This window comes from Rhopalosiphum maidis, chromosome 2 (genome assembly GCF_003676215.2).
Source record: "Rhopalosiphum maidis isolate BTI-1 chromosome 2, ASM367621v3, whole genome shotgun sequence".
In the NCBI taxonomy this organism is placed as follows: Eukaryota; Metazoa; Arthropoda; class Insecta; order Hemiptera; family Aphididae; genus Rhopalosiphum; species Rhopalosiphum maidis.
Window position 1 is genome coordinate 58,562,219 of NC_040878.1, and position 27,237 is coordinate 58,589,455.

General features: G+C 25.8%; 1 protein-coding gene across 2 annotated transcripts in view; it reads right to left on the minus strand.

Annotated features, from left to right (window-relative positions):
- The window catches only part of LOC113551831 (two pore potassium channel protein sup-9-like), a 68,892-nt gene that overhangs the window by 15,656 nt on the left and 25,999 nt on the right, over positions 1-27,237 (minus strand). For both annotated transcript variants that reach the window (XM_026954352.1, XM_026954353.1), the window contains exons 3-5: positions 19,431-19,586; positions 14,743-15,061; positions 7,919-8,105 (exon numbers count right to left, since the gene is read on the minus strand). In XM_026954352.1, the coding sequence (XP_026810153.1) occupies positions 7,919-8,105; positions 14,743-15,061; positions 19,431-19,586 (662 nt within the window). The remainder of the gene's footprint in view (positions 1-7,918; positions 8,106-14,742; positions 15,062-19,430; positions 19,587-27,237) is intronic.

Here is a 27,237-nt window from a genome sequence, read left to right on the forward strand (position 1 = left end):
GATATCTTCGACCTGTCTAATTTGCTCTGAAGACATTCACCAAATATACCACCCTATCTCGCTCTTGAATACATTATGCAAACTATTGGGGAAAAATGTCAATATACGTCTAACGTGGTTCCTGGAGTAAACTTATTACTTTCCAATCGAACACTGCAGATTCTGTAAAAATAAAGATACTTATAACTGCCTATAAAATATATACAAAAATAAAAAATATAATTTTTCCGTGAATACATTTTTTGGTTTGATCAGTCGACAGTCTTAATATTATATTAAAAGCATACAACTATTTGAAAAAACATTTATTACAAAACAAATTGAACAATGTCCTTGGCCATAACCACATATTAAAATATTTGTATAAACTTTCTAAAACTAGAACTTTTAAGTCAGTCTGTCTATCCTTATCAAATATTTGTGCAGATAAGCGGAGTGCCACAGGGTCTAATAATTTAAGTTACTTGTTTTTTTATTGCCATAAACAATGTATTATACATTTTATATTCAATTTAATTTTAAAAGATTTTTATTGTTACAAATTGACATATATAATACATTCAGTATATTTGTGATAAGTGCGATCAAATTTAAATGAACATAGTCTTTTATTTTATTACATTATATAACAAATAGTACCTAACTATAGTACATAAAATATTATTATAATTAAAAATATCTAATATACTGATGATTTCAACCTTGACTGATTTAAACAGCATAGCAGCTACAAAATAATAATAGTTAAAACTCGATATTATAAATTTTTGTTAATAATTATACAATATTTTTTTAACATTTGGTTTTACATTGTCACTTGAAAAATCTTAACTCGTATTTTTCGCTCGAAACGCATACTTGCAGAACCAACAAACATTATAGGTAATCGGCAATCACCAGCAAAGTTAGAGTAACACAATAACAATTCTGGCTATCTATTACATTTGACAAAAAATTACCATGATCGTTAAAATATATCAATCAATTACTTAGAAAATTAAATTCGTCTAAGGATTACTATCCGTAGTATAAACATTTTAATAACTGAAATTTACTTGTTCGAAACGTTTAAAATCATTGATTAGGTACATAAAAAATTTCAAAAAAATTAACTTCTAAATTATTTAAAATAAAAACGGAGGTTTTCATTTGAAAAATAAAAATGTGTATTGGCAGACACACATTATATAGTACAAGAAATCTCAAAAAAATTAATATATGGTATATAAAGTATATTTAAAAATTCCAAAATCAGAATATGAATAAAGTTAATTTTAAATGAAAAATGGGAATGAGCCTGTTTGGTGAATCACCTTGTGTATGTGTTTATATATTTTTATATATATTCATATGTATACATCTATGCACACGTCACACACTTATGTATGTGTGTATAATATTAATTTTAATAACACCGTCCTCTTACGGATGTCATGTGAAATGGGACACACCCGCATGCTCCGGATTCGAAATCGCGGAAAATATATAATATGTCGTAATAATAATAATATAGTGGTGTGTTTCGGTTTGGTCTGGTGGTGCTTGATTGTTATTACCCGGGAAAAACTCGTTTCGGCGGTACCGACCATGATGTGGTTTTTGCGAAACGGATATCGATACGCAGTCGTTTACACGCAATACGTCATAGTCACTCATTATTTCAAAAGCTATTCCTAACCCAAAAAAGTGTTAGTCTACTCTCCGCCCAGCTTAAAAATTATAACGATAAAAAATAATAGTATTGTATAAATAAATATATGTGTACAAAAGACGTGTAATCGATAGTTAATATAGGTATATATTATTACATGCCAGTAGCTTCTAATTAGTTTTATTTAATACCATTTAACGGAGCTTTCGAGATTAATAAAAAGCTAGTTTGTACTAAAAATATTTCAAGTAGACCAACAAAAATAGAAATTGAAATTGAATATTGTTTTCTATAGTAGATAATATTATGGATTATGATTAACTGTCACTGGTTATTGAAGATACAAAAAAATACAAACAATTAAACCTATTATAAATTGTCTATAGTGAAGTTTATTGATCACTTCTAACTATTTGATTCAATACATGTTTGGAAAATGAGGTAAATGTAAGGAGTAGAAGATGCAATTGAATGTCATCAACTGATTCGTCCTTAAAAAAATAAATCATAAAAATGTCACACCTACAGTAAGTCAATAGCTATTAATTATTCATATGGTAGGCGACTAACAGTTTACATATCATATAATGTACTTTGCGTTTGTATATTGTAATCCGTGTTATATCATATTATTATGATATTATACGAGTGAATAGTATAATAATATAGGGTCTGCATTAGAGACGTTTAACTTTCGGCCGTATACTTAAAGTCTATATAATGTTAGGTTAGGTAAGGCGTGGTAATATGTAGTCATAATATTTGAACAAATATGGAATAAAAATATATCACAGTTATAAAATACATAATACTCGAGATTAAAATGGATAAGTCGTAAACTAGTTATATTTTGTGTACTTGTGTTATAAACGATCTGAAGAATGTTTTATTTGGCTATAAAAAATGAAAATAAATATTATTTCAGGAGAAAAAAATGAATTTATTCACGAAATGCATTCAGTCGAGACTACGTTATTGTATCTCTCGATGGGTCGTTGAAAATAATCATGCAAAATATTATAGATGTTGTAAAGGTTGTCTAGATTATTAAGTTATTCAGTTAACTGTGTACACTACAGTACTGCAGTATTGTTATCATTTTGAGACCATTAACCCACATTAATTTGGTTTAGATATATTTTTTTAGTTATAAATTATATAGTATGTTGTTGATAGTATACATAAATCAAGCTTACCAGTATCGCAAGTAGCATTAGACGGTAGTATCTATTATGTTTTTATGTTTCAGTATTCTTTTATAAATATTAACTAAGAAATTAAAGTAGATATTTTGCTAATTTATTCTGGGTCAGTGATATTTGCGTTCTATTTTGTTTATTATAACAACTATTTTAAATACTAATACAGTATAAGTATGACAAATTTTAACTTATTTGATAAATAAAATGATTGGATATTAATTATTTGCTTTAATAAATATTTTGTAGACAATTTATTAAGTATGAATAAATTGATAAACAATCTTCTGATTTAGAGATAAAATAATTGTTATTATACATGTTATTATAAATTGCAAAATACAAATGAAATAATATAAATAATGGAACTATATTTTAGGAATGTTATTTTTAAATTTTTAGCTTAGCGATGAATTTTTTGTTTCTTCTATATGTAAAGACACTTTTTGTGTTAATATTGTAATATTATTATTAAAATAATTGTTGAGTACCTTGATTGCTAAAAAGTTGGACCGTCTTCGCAAAAAATGGTTTTTGATCGTATACAATTATTTATCATTGAGTCGATACTTAAAAAGTCATTCATTACAGTGGCTACTCAGTGACTACACTTGAATTCTACTGTATAGTAGAATAATAACCTAATTTTTTCCTCTCTTTTTTTTTAAATTTATGACATTTTTAAATAAAATAAATTTAATTGTTTTGAAAAGAGATGAAAAAATCGTTTTAGATCTAAATTTAGTGTTGTTAATATCTAATAATTTGAATAAATTCTTTAGTCCATAAAAACTTGTTAATATGCTTTAATAATCTATTCATTGATATCATGTAATTTTTAAAACACAATATAATAATTTGTGTAATTAATGATTATAAATTATGCAATGATGTGAACAAGTCACTAGTAATGTATATGCGGTTATCGTAACTGATATATATGGTTTTTAATTAAAATATATCTTATATAAATTTTAATGTTTATACGTAAAAATATTCTTGGATAGAATATTAAAATGATAGGTATTCAAATTAATAAGAAGATGACAAGCTCTTATTTTGATAATAGAGGAAAATTTACCGTGGAGAAATTCGGTATTTCGTCTATGGAGGAAAATATCTACGGCCTAGATGAGAACACGCAGAATAGTCTTTTCGAAATAAATACCTCCAGAGACGCGTGCAAGCAGGTTATTGTCATAAATTATCATAATAATGTTCTAAAAACTTGACGGTGGTAATAGTGCAAATAATAATCATACAATAATCCAGCGCGATGTAAGTGTAATGATAATATAATATATTCAGACTGTGTGTAAAACGGCCTATTATAGAATGTTTACTATGTATTCGACAACAATTTGTCGCAGCGTAGATTAATGCAGTTAAAATGGCGAAATTGGCCGGCAAGTTTTTCTCGCGGAGACGACCCCGACGACATAAATAAAATATCAAACACTACGTACGTGGTACTGAACCCGATCAAGTGAATACAATATCGCACGTACGTATTAACGCCACACAGAAACCCTTTTCATAATGTCACGCTCTTCGTTCGCTCGCTAACATCGTGGATTTTTTTTTTATCTTTTTTTACACGCACACACGCGTATGATATATACATATTTTTTTCGTAATTAAAACGAGAAATTTCCGAGTGACTGAGTGTACGCATATAATATATATATGCGTTTGAAATGTAATTTGTATCAAACCTTTTGTTCGAATCATGTCAGCGATATTTCGACCTGCGGTCATCACCGCACACAAATCGAATTTCGACATCTGCACCCGTCAATAATAATAATAATAATAATAATAATAATAATAATAATATAATAGTAATAACGATGGCTGTTTTCGATTTACTGCATGGTTGTATAATATATATATATTTTTAAATCGTCTGGCGGCATAGATTTTTTACTCTTACAATATATACGCGCCGTATAATGAATAATTTTTCATGAGGGATTGTCAATTTTCGATGCCGCGCATGGGTTGAGTTGGCATGATATTGAAGGTATATAATGATAATAATACAAAACCCGGTATCCGCAGTAGCGTGTTAAATGACATTATTTAACATTGTTTAACAGCAGCAGCTATTGTGTATTATAATAATATAGAGTATCGACGTAAACCAGATTAGCATACACTATATTGTCCCATCGCAATTTATTTATTTTGAACGACAATACGCCTACTGCAATTTCTTAATTAGTTTAATATAATTAATTATACGTTCAATCGTTATTCATACCATCATTATTATATAGACTCATGTATCATACATCTATGTATCGATACTTGTATTATAAAAGTGTTACTAGTTGTATTATGACGATAAAGACAACGACAGCGGATGTTAAGATTTATATATTAATGAAACTTGAACCATTATTAGTGTCAGTAAAATATATTATTATATTAGAATAGCTTGATATAACTAATTTACTTGACTGCTTCAGTTTTATTATGAATCGTTAGTTAATTTTAAATATTATTAACCTAACGGTGCATTTAAAATTGTTTAAAATTGAATTCTAGTACAAATGGAACTATTAACATATTATTCCTCTATAAAAATATTTATAATAATATATTATACTTATGGAATTTATTTATATTATTACCATTATTGTCGCGTGTTTCAAGAAGCTTTCGTATTGCATCTGACTTAATCGTGTGTATGTATATATTTTTTTCTATTTAATATTTTACTACTGTCACGGCATTGCACTTATTTTTTCAAGTTATCAACGGTAAAGTATTCGAAACTTCACAATTTCGTTAATTATATTATTATAATCTTTCGAGGTACAACCAATGAAACAACACTGAAAAGTTTGTTGAAAGTTAAATTTATAAGTCTTACACGGTATAATAACAATGCGTTAGAAAAACTTTAATTTTCAATCAAAATAAAATTGCCCGAATTCAGTAGAAAACGTTATTTGCACAGGAATAATACATACTGTTGCAACGTTACACATATAAAGTTACCTCTGAATATTTTCTTAAAAATTATACACACAAAATATATAATATATTTTTGACGATACCGTAGAATTTGTTTAAGTTTATATCGTATCAGTACTGAAGTGAAACATTTTAAAATAATGATAATAATAACACAACACAGTAAATGGATTGCGGAGAAACACGCAATCTATATTATCACTGGTTCATCTCATAAAATTGTTTGTACACACAATTTGTGCATGTATAATGTTATATTGTTATAATAATATTATACGCAAACATACACGTATCCACACCCATCAATCCATGTGAATGCATATACAAGTTGTGTACCGGAAGTATATAGTATATTATATCGTAGAGTATTATAAAATAAATGGAATGCGAGTGGGCGTCGACCGTTTTCGAGTATACATTTTATAATTAAAACGATATTTTTTTAGGAAAAAAAATAATCAAAAGTGTTCTAAGCTTCATGCGAAAATTTTATTTATATAATTTATATGTGCTTGTGTAATAACCAAAAAAACGTCGTTCATCATCGGACAAATGGGATCGGAATTTCAGCATGGTAGACATAAATGATATATATATATATATATATATATATAATAATATCTGAGAGCGTCGCATTAAATGATATTCTGTGATATTGATGACTATTATAGACAGTGTATGTATATGTATAACAGGATCAAGATCAGAGCAACAACAGCCAGGCTGTTATTACTAACTTTCTCTACAGACCGTATATACGTAGATACACATAATATGTTTATCATTTATTATATATATAATATTGTATATATACACAAGGTCTTTATTTTTAAACTGTTTTTAGTTAAATTAAATAAAACTAGTATAAAAAAAAAAATTACAAAACCTTATAAATAGAAATTAAGTTAATTATCCATAAAAAGTTCCATTAAATAATTTCTCGTGAATTCATTATTATCATTGGTTCATTCAAAATCTAAAATATATTTGCATAGGTATATTGTATAATATGTTAAAATCTGTTATAATTCTGTATTCATAGAAATGCATGTGTTCATAAATTCAATTTATTCATTATTAAATACATCGTAAAAAGGTATAACTATAATTAGGATTACTATTATTTTAATTATACAATTATTACTAGTTCTTAAAAATGATACTCAATACCTCTTTTTTGTATTCTTGTTAGAGGTAAATTTTAGCATTTTGAAATTATTATATTATAATATAATCGATAACGTATCACAGCCCACTTTAAATATAACACCAAAGTGTTGACTTGAATACTCCCCATCCGATGAAAGCCTCACTGCGTTGTGGTTTTTCCCGGATATTTCCACCCCTCCTAGATGTATGATAGCTATAGGTACCTACCCCATGTCTAGTATAAGGATTTTATTATTGCATTGTGTTTTTTTCCCAACAGTATTTGTTTTACCTGCCATTCCCGAGGTATTCGAAACGAATACAAACATACGCATAAACAACAAAATCGGATAAAACAAACGGAAATCTGTCCGTATGTAAATAATTTTATTATATTTAAACATATATCTCTGCAGTGGGACATGATGCGTCTACGCTGTATTATATTATTTGTTTGGCACGAATTCGAAACGTCCTACACATCATCGTCGTGATCGTCCATCCGCCCATCCCGTACTTCGGACCATAGTAGGTATCTATATTCTATCTATCCAATGCAACGGTTTCGAGAGTTGGATTAAATAAATCTTGAATCCAATATAAGTACAGATTATTTTGGATTTTTCCAAATCGGTCCAACAATTAATTTTTTATTTAAATCAGACACAGAATGTCATATAATTATTTTTGTTTTAGTGAATACAATTTTGAAGGTTTTTTTGTGTCTCTAAAATGAATTTAACCAATATTACGTGGGAAATTTCCTGCGAATTCATTTGACTGCAGTATTTGAGTTATAAAACAATTCCATGTACATATGAAACGTAAATAGAATGTATTTTTTCTTTTATTTTTATATCCGCCATTTGATAATATTATTTTTTTTATGTATCTTATTGTAATAGTTATTAAATGAATAATAATCCTTTAATATTACTTGTAACGCCTCAGCCTCATCTCTTCTCTCGTCCTCGGTGTTCATAGTGACAAATCTGAGCACCAATAGGTCGAGCGACGCTGCCACTACTGCCAGGCCGAACAGAATGAATATCAACGTAAACGCCACGTACTCGAGTTTGTCGTTCAACGTGTTGTTCTTCTGCAAGGCCACCATATCGCCGAACCTGTGAAAATTGTCCGGGATCATCATTATAGTAGATTTAAATACACCTAACATATAACAGCTTTATTGCAATAAATAACAAACTGCTAGTAACACTAATAGAAACGTAGATGCACATGCCAAGCAAGTTAGCGGAGTGTAATCGACTTTCAAAATTGAGAAAAGATTCAATAAAAATATTGCTATTTATTTTGAATAAGTATACATAAAGTGAAGATTAGATTTTAGGGTCTGTTTAAGATTCAGAGTCACGAAAAAAATAAAATTACCAATAAAAAATTAAATTGCACACGTTGCCAAAAATAATTCACAGTTTAAAATTATAAAAAAGTGTTAATTTTATTTTCTTACAAGATAAATATAGATTAATGTAATAATCATACTATAGACACTACTTAAAAAAATAAATAAATAATATATTAGCTATGGGTATATATTTGCAAGTACACGAGTATATTAAATAAGTCCAAATAAAACAAATGTTGTTGAAAAGGTATAGTAAAAAATGAGAAATTGTTTTAATATATTTACATATTTACATGTTTTTATTTATTTTAAGTTTCTACTACTATAGAGTAGTATATAGTACTGCTATACAAAAATGTTAATTAATTTGAAAAATATTTTCGAATTGATAATAATAATCAATAACTATAGCTATATGTTTATTATGACCTTTTGTAAATACTAAATAACAATAAGATGCCTAGGTGTATATATTTTATACTACATATTGTTCATTGAACAAAATAAACTATAAAGTGAGCATATTTTTTTTATGTACTAAATTCTACTGTTTATATTATTTATTTTGTGACAAACATTGAAGAACGCTCTCTTTTTTGACAGGATAAACCTTATCCTTTTTCCACCAGACTAGATAATAATATTAGATTCTCCTTTCCCCCAAAAAACACTATTCTTTTCACACCACAGAAAATATGAATAAATACATATTTTTATGTCTGAAATAGTTTTAAAATAATAAAAGTGATTCAATAATAAAAAATATAGAACTATTTAAATTAATTCCATACACAGTAAATTAATTAGGTTCAATTTTTACATATTATTATAAATATAAAATATGTAAATAATAAGAAAAAGTATTTTATTGATGATTTATTGGACATAACTTTATTTTACTTAACTTTAGATTTGAATAATATTATTGTATTTTTAATATTTTGAAAAAGAACGAGATTTTGAATTTTGAGTAGAGCAAGAAATGTATTTGTAAATTACATATTATATGCTTTTAAGCCGTGAAAACTTTTTAAACTAAAAGTAGTGTCCAAAAAGTTTTTAAAGTATAACCTCTATAGTTGGGAAATCGAGTATAGATGGTAGTTTAAAAAGGTAATTTTTATATTTAATCAATATTTTTTTTTTTTTTTTTTAAAGAAAAACTACTGACACCTTTCGAAAAATATTGAAATAGTTCAAGCAAGCGTGGTTGAATTAGCTATTTTAGGAAAAATTATTTTCCAAATTAAGCCAATTTATATCACATTTTTTTTAAGTAAAATACCAAAACATATTCTACCGTGCAATAAAAGATATTGAATTGGAAGATATTTGAATGATATGTGCTAAATACTGAGTTAATGTATTATCAAATACCTAACTTATTATTTTTTACATTATTCATGTGCATACTTAATTTGTATTGTATTTATGACAAATTTAGAATATTGCTTATTAAATAGACAATTTTTCTGGAAGATTCAAAAATTTAAATGAGAAATTATCTAATCCACAATAGTATTTTATACCATGTATATATATGACAATAATTTATATATTATGAGTTTTTTATTCATAGGCAATGTAATAATATCCAAGTATATATTATAGTATATTTATTTTATACATATATTTATATGTGCATTTATTATTTGCATTTACAGATAAGTATAAATATACTTATCATACAATTAACAAACATATTGTTTTTCTAAATACCAAATCGTTAATTAATCATATTACATAATCTGTAACAAAAATTAAATTATATTATGTAGTATTTTATATACATACATGAATAATGAATATTATAAATAAAATTACGTATCGTATAGCATATATTTCTTTCATTCAAACCACATTTAATAACATTGATTTTTAATTTATTTTAATTGGTACATTATTTTTTATTTTTATTTTACAAAGCAATGATATACTATTTTGAAATATTTTAGATCAAAATTAAAACAAATAATGTAATTTTAAAGAGAAAGATAAGGTTTAAGTTGAATCTTGATTAATCAATAATATTATTATTTTTTTTTTTTTACAAATTATCGTCATGAACTTGGTTTTCTTACATTAAACATTAAATAATATCAAAAATAAAATATGGCATTCATCGTTACAATAAGAAATTGACTTGAAAGTAATAAATATAATAACAACTCATCGCAATTAACTGTTGTACAAGTAACATCAAGCACGTCACCATTCATATTAAAATTGTATTATAAATCAAATAAAATATTAATAAGTTTATATAAAATTATTAATATATTCTTGTTTTGAATAAAAAAAATGTACCAATACAAATTACATTTAAAATTACCTCACGAAATATATTGCTATACAGATATACATATTTATATATTATATATATAATACTTATGACATGTTAAGTGTATCTGCTACCTAGGAATGTAGAGTACAAAATAATATGTTAAGTGATAATATATTATACTGAAAATTAAATTATATCGTAACGTAATTCAATGACAGTTGTATCTTAACCATTTCAAAAAAATATAACGAAATCGGTATAAACACTTTATGGAATAATGTATCTTCAGCTAGAAATAATTAGAGTAATATCAAAATATGAATAACCTTAATCAAATGCCTATATTTTTGAAGCTAAAACATAAGCTACATTTTTTTAAATGTAATGTATGTTAATTAATACGTGTTAATAGGTAGACATTTTTAACATTTATCATATTTACCCCAATGAATTATCAAAATTTGTTAATGAAGACAATACGTATCAATAAATATCTATGAAACGCTAAAATCAATATTCAGTGTTTTTTTTTTTTTTTACCTTTTTGTAAACTTCTATAAAAAATTACCACTTTAAAAAAGGATTCATCTGTGCCAAAATCGAATTTATAGAAGCGATAATTCTACCTTTTATAAAGTAAACAGCATAGTGTCGAAAAAGGCTACCTATATTATATTGTTTAAAAATTAAAATTTAATTTTGCACGAAAAAATGTTAACGGACAAACTAAAAAAAGATAGGCAAGTGAATAGTAGTTACTACTTTGCTGTACATTAGGTGACGTGTAGGTCACTGTAATGGATTTTTTAAATTTGAATTTAATTATTTATTTATTATGTGTGAAAAACGATTCTGAGAGGAAATGGTCAATAAGTCTATAAAATCACTAAGTATATTTTATAGTATAATTTTTGATATTGCTATTAATACAGTTTATTTTACTATTCGTAATACAAAAGGTTGAAGTCATTTTTGTTACAAACACCGTACTTTAAAATATAATTTTGCATAATATTATAAAATATAATTATATTCATAACATTTATAATTCCCCACAAATAATGTTTTTGAATTAGGTATAATAAAATAATAAATATATTATTATTCTTAGTTTAAATATGCGATTTTGTCCAAATTTTAATTTTAATTATTTAAAAAAAAAATATTACTATATTTTTTAGATTTTTTGGTTTTGGTATGAAATACTATGAGGAATTTTGTACATATTAAATTTTCAACAATAAAACAATTTATAAATTTTCATGATTTTAACAAATGTTGAACTTAAATACTTATAAAAATAATTTATGCTTATGAGTTTTAAACATTTTTATATTTCTATAAAAACAACTTATATAGGATCTAGTATTCATTTTTCAAGTTTTTTAAATGAGCAAAATTTTAAACATTATAGAAAACTTAAAAAGAGTTAAAATATTTTGTAAATTATAATATTATTTATTTTTTATTATATTTATAACAAAACCGTTTGATGAGAAATGGTGATTTTACGGGTAAATATGCATTGACGTACAAATTTGAACTTCAAACATTCATAAGAATTAATTTGTATTCCAAGCAATTTTTTTTTCTTATATAAGTATAATACCTTTAACAAAGGTTAAACTTATAAAGAACCAAGGTTATTAAAATTTTAAACCTTAGCTATTATATGATAATTTTTTTTATGAATTTCTCACTACAAAATAATGTAGTAATTTTAGTAATTTCCATATTTTACTAATTTTGTTAAAATTCTAAATTTAAGCGTAACGTGTATAAAAAAATATTGTGACAATAAATTATCGATATGCTTGAGTTATTAAATAAAAAACTTATGAAGAACCTTGTATTACATTTTCAAGCATTTTTACCAAGCGAATACATTTTTATTGACATTAATAAAAATAAAAAACATCTAAAAATATGGACAATATTAAATATCTATAAAATATTTCACAAATTGTATTATGAATATAAAATGACAATCATATGAACATTTGAACGAAACGCTTGAAATTATTTAGGTATGGTTATTAGTTTTCGAGTTACACCAAAAAAAAAAAAATAAATAAATAAATAAATAAACCTTATGTTAAAAACTGGATTTGCAAAAAATGTCCGTTTTCCTTTAATTTGCTGTTTGTTTTTCCTGATTATTTTGAAAAAAACGGGGAATTTTCGATAAAAAACATCGTTGTAAAATCAATACATTCATCGCGTTGCTAAAACAAATTTATATATAATTGTAATACCAATAGCTTTTGTTCAGTTATAATTAAAAATCGAATAGCACAATTACAATTGTAAGTGAAACTCATATTTTTATTTGATACTTCATAAAAATGTAGTACAAATTTTAATTGAACAAATTCATAGATAAATAATATGTAAAATCTTATTAGTTATTTTATTGTTCAAGCCATCTAAACGTTTATTAATGTGATGGAAGTAGTCATTTAATACAATTATTATCATAAAAATTATCAAAATAATCATAATGGTTGAAATCACATGCATTATATTATTATTAATTTTTATTATACCCTTTACAAAAAATAAATTCTAATAATAATTTGCATTATAATTTAATAATAATAGCAATTGCCCTTATTATTTTACGTTTTTAAATTCAATTAAATAAAATGTGATAATATAGTTGTATGTGAAGAGTGTAAGCTATGAATAATATGTATAAATACCTAAAAAAAAAGAAATGGTTATGTGGACATATCAGCAGATCATTAGATTATTGCGAAGGTTAGATTAAATTATTAAGCTCTAAATATTACGTTATCATAGGTAAAATAAATAAAAATTTAAAAAATACAATAAAAAAACAATCATGATAGTTTTACTTTGTCAGCACTATGTTAAATTTATTTTATCATATAATAATGGGATATATTTTCGTTGATTTAGTACATAAATTGGTTTTGCAAACGATGCGTATTTTAACTTTTAGGATAATGCAGTAGCGGAGTAGTTACAGTGGCTTAGGTAATCACTATAGGACAATAAACAATAACAATAATAATAAAATCATGTACTATTATAATGGTTGAATGATAATAATATTTATTTGTTCAAAGCTGGTCGTAAATAATTGAACCACTGTTAGGAAAATGCACTATGAACAACGCGAAAACATCATCGGGGGACCATTATTCTATATTAGTAGAGTTAGGTACCTATAACAGCTATAACATACAGAGTGATTTACTAATCATGCTTATACCTATTTTTCCTTTAATAATTAATTTATTCGAATTCCGATTTTTAAATTTTTAATTATATAGTATAAAATCGTTTTTTACAACTCTTGAAAATGAACTCAACCTAAAAATGTGCCCTGTAATAATATAGGCTTCTGTTTTTCAAATAAAAATTTTTGACGTTTATTGTAAATTGTTTAGTGGATAATTTTTTTGAATATGTAAATAAATCTAATCGAAAATTCAAATGAGTGGTTCCTCATTGTTTATAGTAAGAAAAGTACCTAGTACTTAAAAATGTTTTTAAAAAAATTTAAAATAGATGTAATATTGGAATTAGTATTTATTATACTACTTGAATTTTTTCAAATCATAAAAATGTTGATGGATTAATATTAACCATTTATTTTTTGAAATCATCTAATCCAATATATCTTCCAAATTAATTATCAATTATAATTATTATATTATCATTGGTACACAAAATTCAACCCAAAAACCACGCGTTAGAATTTTAATTTTAACGCGTCAACGTTTATAAAATTGAGATTATATTTTCACAAAACTCTCTTTAAGTAGTAAAAAAAAACCGAAAGTTTGAAAATATTATGTTCCTCAAGTATTTTTTCAAAATATGGGTGTCAAATGTGAAAGCTTGGTGTATCATACTATAAAATATGGAGTATTTTAATAATATTCATCATAATCTTTATCATTATCATCATATTATTATATCTATTATCATACTAATTTTACTTTAAGGATAATATACTATATATTATATTGTCAATATTTCAGTTGCTGTTATTATTATTGTCATCGTTCATCAAATTATTAATTTCCTTCGTGTTAAACTGAATAAATATCTATTGGCTGGTGTTAAATTAAGTTACCCTATAGTGGTGAGCGTGACGAAGCAATAGTAGACCGAGTCAAAGTACGTCCATCCCTCGTACGTGGAGAATGCCGTTGCACCACCCGCAATCGTCAAGCTCGACAGAAAGGACACGACGAATATGAGATTGATCTCGGTAGCTTCCGTACGCTTGCAGCCAAGTGCCCGCTTCGCCTGTCTGATCACCACGGACGAGAATTTGTTCAGCTGCTCGCCGATGCTCTGGAACATGACTAGGCCCAGCGGTATGCCTACCATTGCGTAGAACATAGTGAACAACTTGCCGGATTTCGTGTTCGGTGTCGAGTGCCCGTAACCTGAAGGTGCAAAAGTGATCGGGCGATTAGTATTATACAGAGTGTATTTGGAAGATGTTATGAAATATTTAAATGGGATTTAGGTGTAAAATTGCTGTCAAAACATTCAGATATGCCATATTATATAGTTAACAGATAACAATCTGACAACATTCTCGGATTAAAATACAAATGGTGTGAGCAGGATTATTTATATTGTAAGGACTATAATTTTTAATTTCGTACAATATATTTCAATATGGTATATTATAGGGGATGAGGCACTCTGGCATATTAAATATTTATGTTGAAAAAAATACGTGAGACGAGGGTGTTATAGTGTTGAACCTTTCCGAGGTTGCGGCGTCATCATATATTTTCTTATATAGACGACTTGCGGATTTCGAATTTCCTGACTCAACCTAAAGCAGATGACAGGGTGCCAATTATTGTATCTAGCGTATATATATATATATATACATATATATAATATATTGTGGTATTATTAATTATGAAAGTTAAAGTTTTCCCGGACAATCTACTAATGAATTAGTTTCGATCGAGTTTAATACTCAGTACTTTTTATGTTAGTTCCACTGGTGGCATCGTAATTATAAAACTCGTTTATAGGGAATATAATATAAAATAATAATCTGAATAGTTATATTTATGTAATTATTGTTACCATTAATAGTTTTTTAAAAAAAGGGATATAATTACAAATTGAAAGTAATGGTAACTCATTATTTAACCAATTGAAATAAAGCGTGAATGTAATTATAAACCACTAATACTTTGAGAGTGTCAATATAAAGACATTGCTATTTTATTAGTAGAAACAACGTTAGAACTTTAGAAGCAGTCATTGAATATAATATTGTGTATATTTTTTAATTATAGTATAAAGTAACAAAAACTGTAGTACATTAATCAATATAAAACGGTTTTAACTTAATTTTGATCTAATATAAAAAATGTCGTAATACTTTTTATCAGTAGATTAAGGTATCACATTTACGAGTTGTTAATAATAATTACTTTATTTTTCAATTGATTTTATAAAAATGTTAATATAATAATATATAAATAATTTTTAATACAATCTTAAATAAATTACTGTATTACATGGGCCCAAATTAGGGTAAAATGTATGGGAGTACTAAAACCTATGGTACAATATGAGAGCCCCCCCCATTACTTATGATAAACAAAATTATTATACACAAAAAAAATGTTTAATATAGTATAGCATATAGTATCATAATACTCATCTATTGTCATAATAAATTAATTTTTCTGTTATTAGTTAATGCAAACTTATTTAAAATGTTTTCAGTATTTATGTTATTGGTAATTTCTCTTTCAATACATATTGAAGTTAGATTTTTAATACGATTTTGTTGCATGCTTGTTAGAATCCAATTTTTCACTCTTTGCATTACAGAAAAAGATCTTTCACAGGCAATTGTTAACTGCAAGGATCTAACAGTTATGATAATTTTAAAATGTACAGTTTCAAAAAGATCATAACTTACTTAAAAATAATAATATCATTAAAAAGCTACGTGGGTCCCTGAATAATAGTCTTACCTTTAAATTGTATAATAGATAAATTCATTTTAATATCAAAACTAACAGTACAATACTGAAATTGGCGAACGAAAATTTGCCATGTCGTACGTGTGTAAGACGGAGACAACATATGCGGGTACTACGTCCTCTTAAAAAAAATTCTGATTTTACGTATTTGTGTATACTGTACACCTTACAGCCTACAATAATAAACGCATTTGAAGTTTCATTTATAATATCTTGATAAATTATCAATTTTACTGGTCAATACTCGTAAATTATTAATTATCAAAACAAAAATTTTACGAATATTGTAAAAAAACAGTATAGAAAATTTGGGAGTGCTAATTTTGATATTGGAAGTGCTAAGCACTCCCAAGCTTCCCTCTAGTCTCGCCCATGCCGTATTATTTTTATAATAACAATAATTATTAATTATATTACAACAATGAAATTAACATAAAAATAATATAATATTATGATGTAGGTATCTGCTTTAAGTTAAGTAATAATATTATAACATTCTCGTGCTTACATTTTTTCTTCAGTTAGCCACAATGGTTACAATTTTTCTTCAAGGGTCTATTTATTATTATGTTATTGATCAGTAAATGTAGCGATATTATTTTTACAGTTTACTTCATTGTACTTTTTAAGTTTGTAACATTTTAAAATGAAAAGTAATTTTTTTTCATTTATCTTTATTTGATTTTAATAATTTTAATTATTATTATATGTAAAATCATTTAATATTTTTATTCCGGTTCTTAAATTAATTTTTTTTTAATAAAACAAATTGTTACAAATCACATATCTTGATCACGAGCTATGTTTTTGGGAATCACATAGTTAAGAGCTATCAACATTCGCTAATTTTGCTCAGCGTTGTACCACAATTATTTTTACGGATTAGAAGTCGTAGGATAATATCACAAAAACATTTTAATATTAATATATTTATATGACAATAAAACAATTAAACCATCAACCGTTAAATATTATTATCAAGTAATATTATGAATAATTCTTGTCAATAGTACTTACTATAGTAGTTTTAGATGGTAATCTGTATTTTATTAACTTGGTTAGGCTTAAAAAGGGCTTAAGGAGAAATGAAACTAGATAGGTAACGGTCAATTAATAATACATACCAACCTAAGATAGCAGTGCAAGTTGGGGGAAGTAGGTTGTACTCACATAATCAAGTAAATATAATTTATTATTAATAAATAAAATGTATTATAATTGTTTGGTATAAAAGTTGACTGTTTTGTTATACGCTTACAACGAAAAATAAGTTGTAATCTTTCGGATAGTTAGTCTCATTGGCGAATTACTTATTGCCCAAATAATAATAATTAGAAAAACGATCAATATATTATATATATATATATGGTCACAAAACTGTGCCGGCCAACAGAGGGACTAGTTTAGTACTATAACAAATTAACTACTAATAATATCAAATTTAGATAATTTAATATATATATATATATATATACATATAATAATTAATAACCAGAAAAATTTAACGATATGATAAAATGATGAAGGTCGATTAGAGACGGTGATTGGTCGGTGGTGGTTGTGGTAGTGTGGGCATCAATTCGCGAACAATATGGTACTGATGTTTCATTCAAAAAAGGACGAACAGTGACGGTGTCAAAAGGTTGATAATAACGGTAACAAAAACAAAAACTAATCGGTACGATATTTTGAAGTCGGTCTCATTAACTCGATGAGTTCGAAAACATGGTTGATCCAACTAAAGCGACGGTCACGGAACCAACGTAAGAAGTGTCACATAAGGTATCTCACACGGTCATCGGTGCTCAGTGCTTTGAACTTTGAGTTGTCGATAGGCTGATACCATTTACAATGATACACAAATACAAATAATATAAAATATATATGTATAATATGTATATTGTATACATAACAAAATAGTTAACAGAAATTGTAGATGAGAAACGATTAATATCCTAAACAATAATACTATTCAAATATTGCCTTACACAGCTTGTATCATTAATTATAAAACAAAACTAATTTTGATTACCATTTTGTTATTTCTTTAAAGGTAACTTAACTGATTTGGTGTTTCCTAGAATTTGAATAAATTTGGTCTATATTTACTAGAAGTGTTTTGTTTTTAGATAGCGATGTTTATTAAAACACTGCATAATTGAGTAATATTAAAATATGATGTACTAAATAATATAGTTCCATTAAATTTAAACGTCGTAAGTTAAATAAAATAAAAATACATTTTTTATTCAATTTAAATATGAATAATTGTTTAATTTTGTTTTTTATATTTTAAAAATATAGTAAAATTTATTATTTTTATATATTTTATAACTATAATACAAACTGCTAAATGATTACAAGTTAAATAATTGTAAAATTATAAATCTTTAGATTTATACTCGAATTATTATTATTGTTAAACAAAGTTCAAAAGTATCAACACGAAAAACAAATAAACTCTAAAAGTTTTCCTCTGAAAATATTTTGTATTGTTGCAGTAGTGTAATTAATCGGAGGGTAAAAATCGGGGCAAAATTTGAAGCGTTTTTAAAACGTTTGAGAGAAATCGAAGTGCACTTATTCTGTGGTATACTTTAAAAAATGCAAAGTGTTTTAATCCTTAATAATCCTTTTATAAGTAATGCTATTCTCTGTCTACGGTATAGCTGATATTGGATTATGCATACAAAACCTACAGCTATGTAATATTGATATATATTATATATATGCGCAAATATTATTATAAAGCCAAAATATATATTATCTATTATATTAGGTATATACGTACCGATAGTCGTGAGTACCGTAGTAGCGAAGTAAAACGCTCCGGCAAACTTCCACTGTTGTCCGGCCTTGTGCGGTTCTGACTTCAGTACAATCGTCTCGATCAGTCGATAGTCGTCTGTGGATATGTTGTACTTTTTGAGAATTATCCCTTCTATGGCTGAAAAAAAAAAATAAGATGATGATTTTTAAACTTTGAATCCCGAAAAAATGAATTTACTAAAACGAGCTTTGCTGCGCAAAAGGTAATATTGTGGTTTTTAGTCTAACGATTTGTTTGTCACGAGTTCCACGCCATTATAGATTATAATATGGATTGTGGATACGTGCAATTGTGTTATCATAACGGTTAGTTTAAAACCTTTAATGTTAAATACGTTATACGTATACTGCTGTAATTATAATAGGCGCGTGTATTAATAATATTATCCGCGTTAATCCCTATATATTTTTTTTATGGTAAAATATACTCGTAATTATCCAGTTGTATGTATATGCGGTACTAACTATTATCTTTATAATGGTTGAGTTGGTTTTTCAATACTATCCTGACTTACTGTAGGTAAATCAAATATATTATAAAACCAGCCAGACCGAACAAACACTATGCACAGTACGTACTTCGTACTTATATTATTATTACCATATACGCACACACGTGAATATATATTGTATAAGTAGGTACTCGACTCTGTCATATAGTTTTTCTCGCGACTCCTTGACCCAGTTATCGCTACGTCTACGCATTTGTGTATAGATCGTAAACAAAAAGGAGAAAAAATGTATTATTTTTTACTTTGAATGTTTTTATATCACAATATCTCTTCGATTACTAACGTTCACACAATTTAACCAGAATTCGAACTTTTCGTTTAAAAATCATTATCACGACAAAATAATTCGTATTCAAAGTTTTTAAAAATGATTTTATAACATTAATAATGAACCACAATTACATTCCTCGCGTTGGACACGTTTTTCAAGATCTTCGCATCATAAGCCTCATTTCAACATCGAGTGATACAACGATTTCCGACTCATAAGTATTATGTTAAATCATTTCACATATTATTTAAACGGTGAACAGACACCGGTTGGCCAAAACAAATGATGAGTTGCATATCACACAAATTCCAGTATATCAATGTTCGGAAACAAAATTATTATTTAGAACCTGGTAAAAAAAAAGTAAGGCTACTCCTTTTTAATTTCCTTTCATGTATTGATTGTTTCAAATAAATAAGTTGATTACAATAGTATAATAGCATTATACTATTATACATAAATTTTAATGTTGCCTGCCGTAATACGTTATTTATCACGCTTTATTAATTCCATTACGTTCACGTGTTGTTCATGTATTATCAATACTAATTGAAGTATACGTATATAAAGTATAAATTCTGTTTTGGGTGTTTTAATTGAAATTAATGATAATGTAATAATTTTTGTATTTTTTATCAACCAATGGACCACATGGAGTTGTTTAGATTTACATTGTTGGCACACCACCAAAGATTTAACATGAATGTATATAAATTATGCTCGGTGCTTTAAGAAAAATCCCTATAAGTAAGGCAAAATTTATTGCTTACGTGATCGTAAAAATAATTCTACTATAATATATTATATTATATACGATTCTAGGAAATATATAAGCATATTTTATCATTTTTGAAAATATATTTTTACATTTATTAGGTATGAAGAAAAAATAAATAATTATGCGATATAATTTGATGCTAAACAATTGTATTTATTGAGTATTTTTAATTTTGTTTGCCTTTTTTTTTTTTGTAATAAATTATTCCATATATTACATTTCATGTTATATTTTAATACTCCACCCACTGACAGTAATTTCTGTGAAAAGTACTATGAAGAAAATTATATCGAGTTGATTGTAATAGTAATACAATTAAAAAAAAAAAAAAAAATAAAGAACATTTTAAACGTGTTATTATTTTTTTTATACTTCATAAATTTGTATTTATATATTTATATTATACATACGTTATATAAAGAATATTATCGGGTTTCCTAAAAAGTTTTTTACGGCTTTCAATTTCACATTATACGAAGATGAGATAATATTTTATTTTTCGTGAAATGCCATGGTTCTGAGAACGGTAGAAGGAATCAAGTCCGCATACGTAATAACACGCACCTATATTGCGTATAGTGAAAAAATTGGTCGTTAGATTAACAACAACACCTTTTGGTTTTTTAAACAAAATATCCTCGTTGATTGAAAAGCGAAAATTAAAATTAAAAAAAATATTAAAACAAGCTGAGAAAGCGTTTATTTTCCCAACGCATCTTTGGCATAAATCACTATTATTATTATTATCATCATCATTAAAACCATTTGACGCTTGTAGCTTGAATGAGAGTGGGAGTCGTAAAATTCGTCATTCACTAGTACCTATACTGTTTTCGGGTACTGTGTAATTACCTATATTATATTATTTCGTCTTCTCCCTAGGCTTCTAAATCACATAACCTTTGTTTAACTATAGGATTAAACATAGAAACTATAGGTTTACTAAAAAATATCGTAACATTCTCTGGGTATATAACTATTCGCAACCTGTCAGCGATCCCTATAGTTTCATACAGTAAAAGCTGGCAATTCTTGTAGTCGTATTTTCTCATCCCACACGCATAGGCATCGTTAATCTAAAACAAAAACTAAGGACTATAATTTTGATGGAAAAGAATATGCAACTAAAAGTGGTTTTGTTTTCGCTTAATAAGATTCTGTAACATGTAAATTACAACGTTGGAAAATTGCTAGACACACATATGCACAAACACGAGGCACTGAGTAGAAATTCAGTGTTTTAGAACGACGATATTAACACAAAAAGTGATTCACTTTACAACATAGTTGATCCTCATTACAAACACCATGTTTATAAAGTGCTTACATACGAGTCCAGAGTAGATGATAAAAAAAAAAATCAACCGATAAAATTAGATAAACTCCCATCCATTAAACTTTTTTTTTTATTTATTTTATGAACTTTCCAATTTTTTAAGTGAATTGGCTCACAATAATAATGAGAAATATTTATTGCCTACAATTAAGCAGAGAGTCTATACCAAGTTTATTATCGTTTAATAAAAAGTCGTTTGAAATATTTTATTGTTAAGACGATCAAACTTATAAGTGTGTTTCTGGGAAATAGCGAAAAAAGGACTCAATACATTATAGCCACTAGCTATTATCGTGCATAATGTTTGCAATATTTAGGTGCCGATTATGTACTTTTTATAGTTCCTATTGATTTTATGGGCAAACAATTGAAAGTTATTAATGATTATTCATTTTGTTAAAATATAAATTATAAATAATACACACACACATATATATAAATCATATAATGTATCTATATTTAATATAATAATTGATTTTAAAATGAATAGCTAATTAGATTTAATATATCATACTTTTAAATTTATGTAATATTTTGTATACTAAATTGCTCGAGCGTGTTATTATAAGCAAAATATATACATAAGATATTACTAAAAATTTTGTTTTATATCAAGCACAATTTGTTTATGTTTAGACTTTAATTTTGATTTAAATAAAAGTAAAACACTCATCCGTGATTACTGGAAATATTTTGAAAATATGACAAAAAATAGATATCGCAGCCAAGACACTTTGGGATTCGCACATTCAGACAGATTGGGGCTAATAGAATTGGATAGTTGTGATTGTGTTGACATGAAACAGAGACAAAAGAAACAGTCCATAAACAATATACGCACACACTCATAGATACACATAATATCTCTCTCTCTCTCTATATATATATATATATATATATATAAGAGTATGTGAATGGAGTAGATAGTATATTGAGTACAATGAAGAGCAACTTTATTAAATCTGAAAGAAGTTTTTAAATTGAAAAAAAGTTACTTTGACTTTATAAATTAAGTATATAAATTGATAAATTGATATAAACTGTTATTTATTAATCATATTGGTATTATTTATAAATAAAAATAATTTGAAAGCAAATACAACGAAAATTAATATTGTATAAAATAATTATTAGTTATAGAAATAAAAACTCGACCAAATATTGAATTAGCCAAATAACTAAATAATAATTTAATAATAAAACAAACAGATATTATAAACATTTTAAATTTAATTGTGTTACAAGTCGGATAATTTCAAATAGAGTAATTTATATAAATGTAGTTTATAATACATGATATACCCAGTAAAAATAATTTAATAAAAAATGATAATTCGTGTAAAATAAAATTGTATGAAAAATGGTTGTTTCTTCGTATATTTTTATCATTTGATTATGAGCTTTTTTCGGCACTCACAACAATTTTAATATTCATTCATAGATTCAAAATATCAGCCGTGCATAGTTATGCAGACATGCGCTCGACGATGAATCACCAATCATATAGTTATTTAATACACCTAATGAACACGTAGATTATATTATAATCTTTATTCCCATAAAATTCTCACATTTTTGATTAAAATTTAGTCACGATTTACGAAAAACTTCTAATAATAAAGGATCTTTAACGCATCTGGTAAATTATGTTCATCAACTATTTAAACAAGCGACCTGACCCAAATTATATAGCTCTACACTTTGTCTAAAATGTTGTTATATATTTCTTAATGTAATTAAGTTTTGTTCTATTTTTTTTTTTTTTTGTACATGTTGAGTTTACTTATATTATAATATTAAACATTTACAGAAGCTGATAAACCATTTTGACAAAGTCCATTTTTTGAATAATATTTATTTTTACATTTATAAATTAATAAACACTATTGAAATTTATTAAAAAAAAAAAAATTGGTTCAAATTTTAAATTTGTATCAGCTAATATAACCAAAATAGACATAAATAAATTATAAAATCTAGTAGAACCTTTTTATAGCTCAAACAGCACTAATTGATATTGAAGGTTTTTTTTAAAAAAAAAAATGATATTTTTAGTATAATAATTTGAAAGATAATATGTAAACATTTCTTTAAATTATTGGTACAAATTTATAATTTGTTTGATAAATTATTATATTTCATAAAAAATTGATAAAGGAATACTGCGTTTCATAGTATAAATATTATATAGTTTCATATATTCTAAATACAAAAATCAAGGAAAACAAAAATCAGGTGTATATTTACTAATTAAAAAGTTTTGGAATAATATACCCTCAATATAATTATTTAGTATCCTAATTAAAATGTATTATTACCTAATAACTAGTATCTTACTCATTTTATAGGATACAAGCTTATATTTTGTGATATTTACATATTTTAATGACGCATATTATAGTTGAAATGCTTTAAGGTTTTATCATTATTTTTACTATTTTAGTATTTTTAGACGTATAGATACTTTTTTATACTCCATAAGTCAAAAAGTTTTGTTGAGAATATGGAATTTGATTAAGATATACATTTTACCTGTAGCTTTAATATTACATTTTTATACGTAATAAAATATTTAAAAAAAAATATGTAACAAAAACTTTTTTACGATTCGAGTCTTATGACTGTATTATTGTTCATAGCTGTGTACTTATAATGTTTAATAACATTGCAATATTATTTCCGGTAAATATAAACTTATTGAAAATCCATCTTCGAATGGTTCAAAGAAAAAATAGTTAAAAAAAAAAAACTGTTTTCAATTCAAATCGTTATCGTTCCTGTAAGGTGTTTGCTTTTATAATGTAATAAATTGAGTGATCGCGGGCGGGCATCGTGAATAATACGTTTTCTACTTTTTTCAATATCATTTATTTATTATTTATATTTTATTATTATTCTAAAAGAAGAAACAACATTTGTGGAATTTATTAATAAAACACATAGAACTGTCTTGCGATCGATAATATTATTTCTCGGTGATTAAAATTTCTATATTAATATCGCAAGACGAAAAGATAAAAACAAAATCATACAGATGTTATTATTATATCCTCATCCACTACACCATAATAATAAAAGATACTTGACACGTAATACATTGTCATGTAATGCTTGGAACATTATATAACTTATTAATGAATGAGAACATAAGTATAATATATTGCATACGTATTGTACAGCTGAATGTAAATGATAATACATTGGCAGAACTCAAAATATTATTAACTTAAATAATATTATAATAATAATTATGTTTTGACTGTGATACAATTCTTGATGGATTTATAATCATATATATATATATATTGTTTAAAGTAAAATTAATTCTGTTACACAGACACAAATCATTTATAAATAATGAAAATCATAGTATTCGATGTGGAAAGGCACAATACATTTTTTATTTAATGAAGATCATGGATACAAAAATAAAAATATTTCAGTCAAGAAAAGTGTCAAAGCTCATAGGTATATATGTTATATATGTGTTGTATATGACCTGCAGTGTGCGATCAAAATGAACTGAGCATACTCGACGCGGGTCACGGTGGCAGTGAAGCTGTGTATAGGAGCCATTAAATATTTGAACAGTTCAAAGAGATTCGCGGCAGGTCGGCGATAATATAAACACCGTGTGTATACCTACGTCTTGACCGGGATGAGTTTTTCCAAATAATTACGTCCCGGAGGCACAGAATAGTAATTTTTTTCGTTCTCTTGTATTATAATAAACTACACACATACCACATACACACATACACATATACACACACACACTCATAAAATATTTATATAATACGTATGTTTTATCTAAGCCCGTCACAATCCTGCAGATACGTGTAATAACAGCGCGGCTTCTTACTGTATATATAATTCAGCGGGGCAATCTTCTATCAACTAACAGCCTCATGTACACACAGGGTGATTATTTCAATTTTGAAAATTCAGAAATCAAAAAGTCTGTCAATTAATTTCTAAGAAAAAAAATGCATTCTTATAATTATTTTAATTTTGTATAAAATCTTACATACCTACTCGTATATGAATACTTAAGAAAATTATATTTAATATTTTATTGTTATTCTATAGTAATATAGTGTTCTTTTGTTTTTATATATTATATGATAATCCATAGTGTATTTTGTGTTCAGACAGCTTTTATGAAAACTGTAATGTTTAATATTATTTTTTTTATGCAAAAGTACTTAAATTACAATAAGAGATAAATCACGTATAAGTAAATTATTTTACAAAATTTAACTACAACACTTTACTCAGCCAGGCTATAAATTATAAATGCTCATAAAATATAAACAACTATTAACTATCAGTCTAGTATTTGTAACTTATACATCAAAATAAAGTTTGTGATCATATTTTGTTCAAAACACAAAAACATACTCGTATTTTAATGAAAAATTTATAAAAATTTACTTTATTGAAAAAACTATTTTGAATAATTATAGCATTATAATATTATATTATTATAAAATTACTCATTTAAAATTAAACATACTCTTTTTCTAAAAGATGAAAATTAAGTATATACATTGTGCTGTTGTGTTAATAATCAGTACGTATGTACTTCACACATAATATCTTATCAGTAATCTCGAACCATGATTCTATGTACATAGTATATACGAGTATACCATAAATTAAATAAACTAATTTTAATTGTAATTGTTCTTATTGGGTCTTTTGCATTTTATGATTAATTAATTTTTTTCAAACTATTTAGTTACACGAAGTATAGTAACTCGCTACCAACGACCATATATATATATATATGTGTGTGTAATATGTTTACAAAAAGCCAGCCACACCCAATATAATATATAATGGTAAATAATGTAATATATTACGGAACGT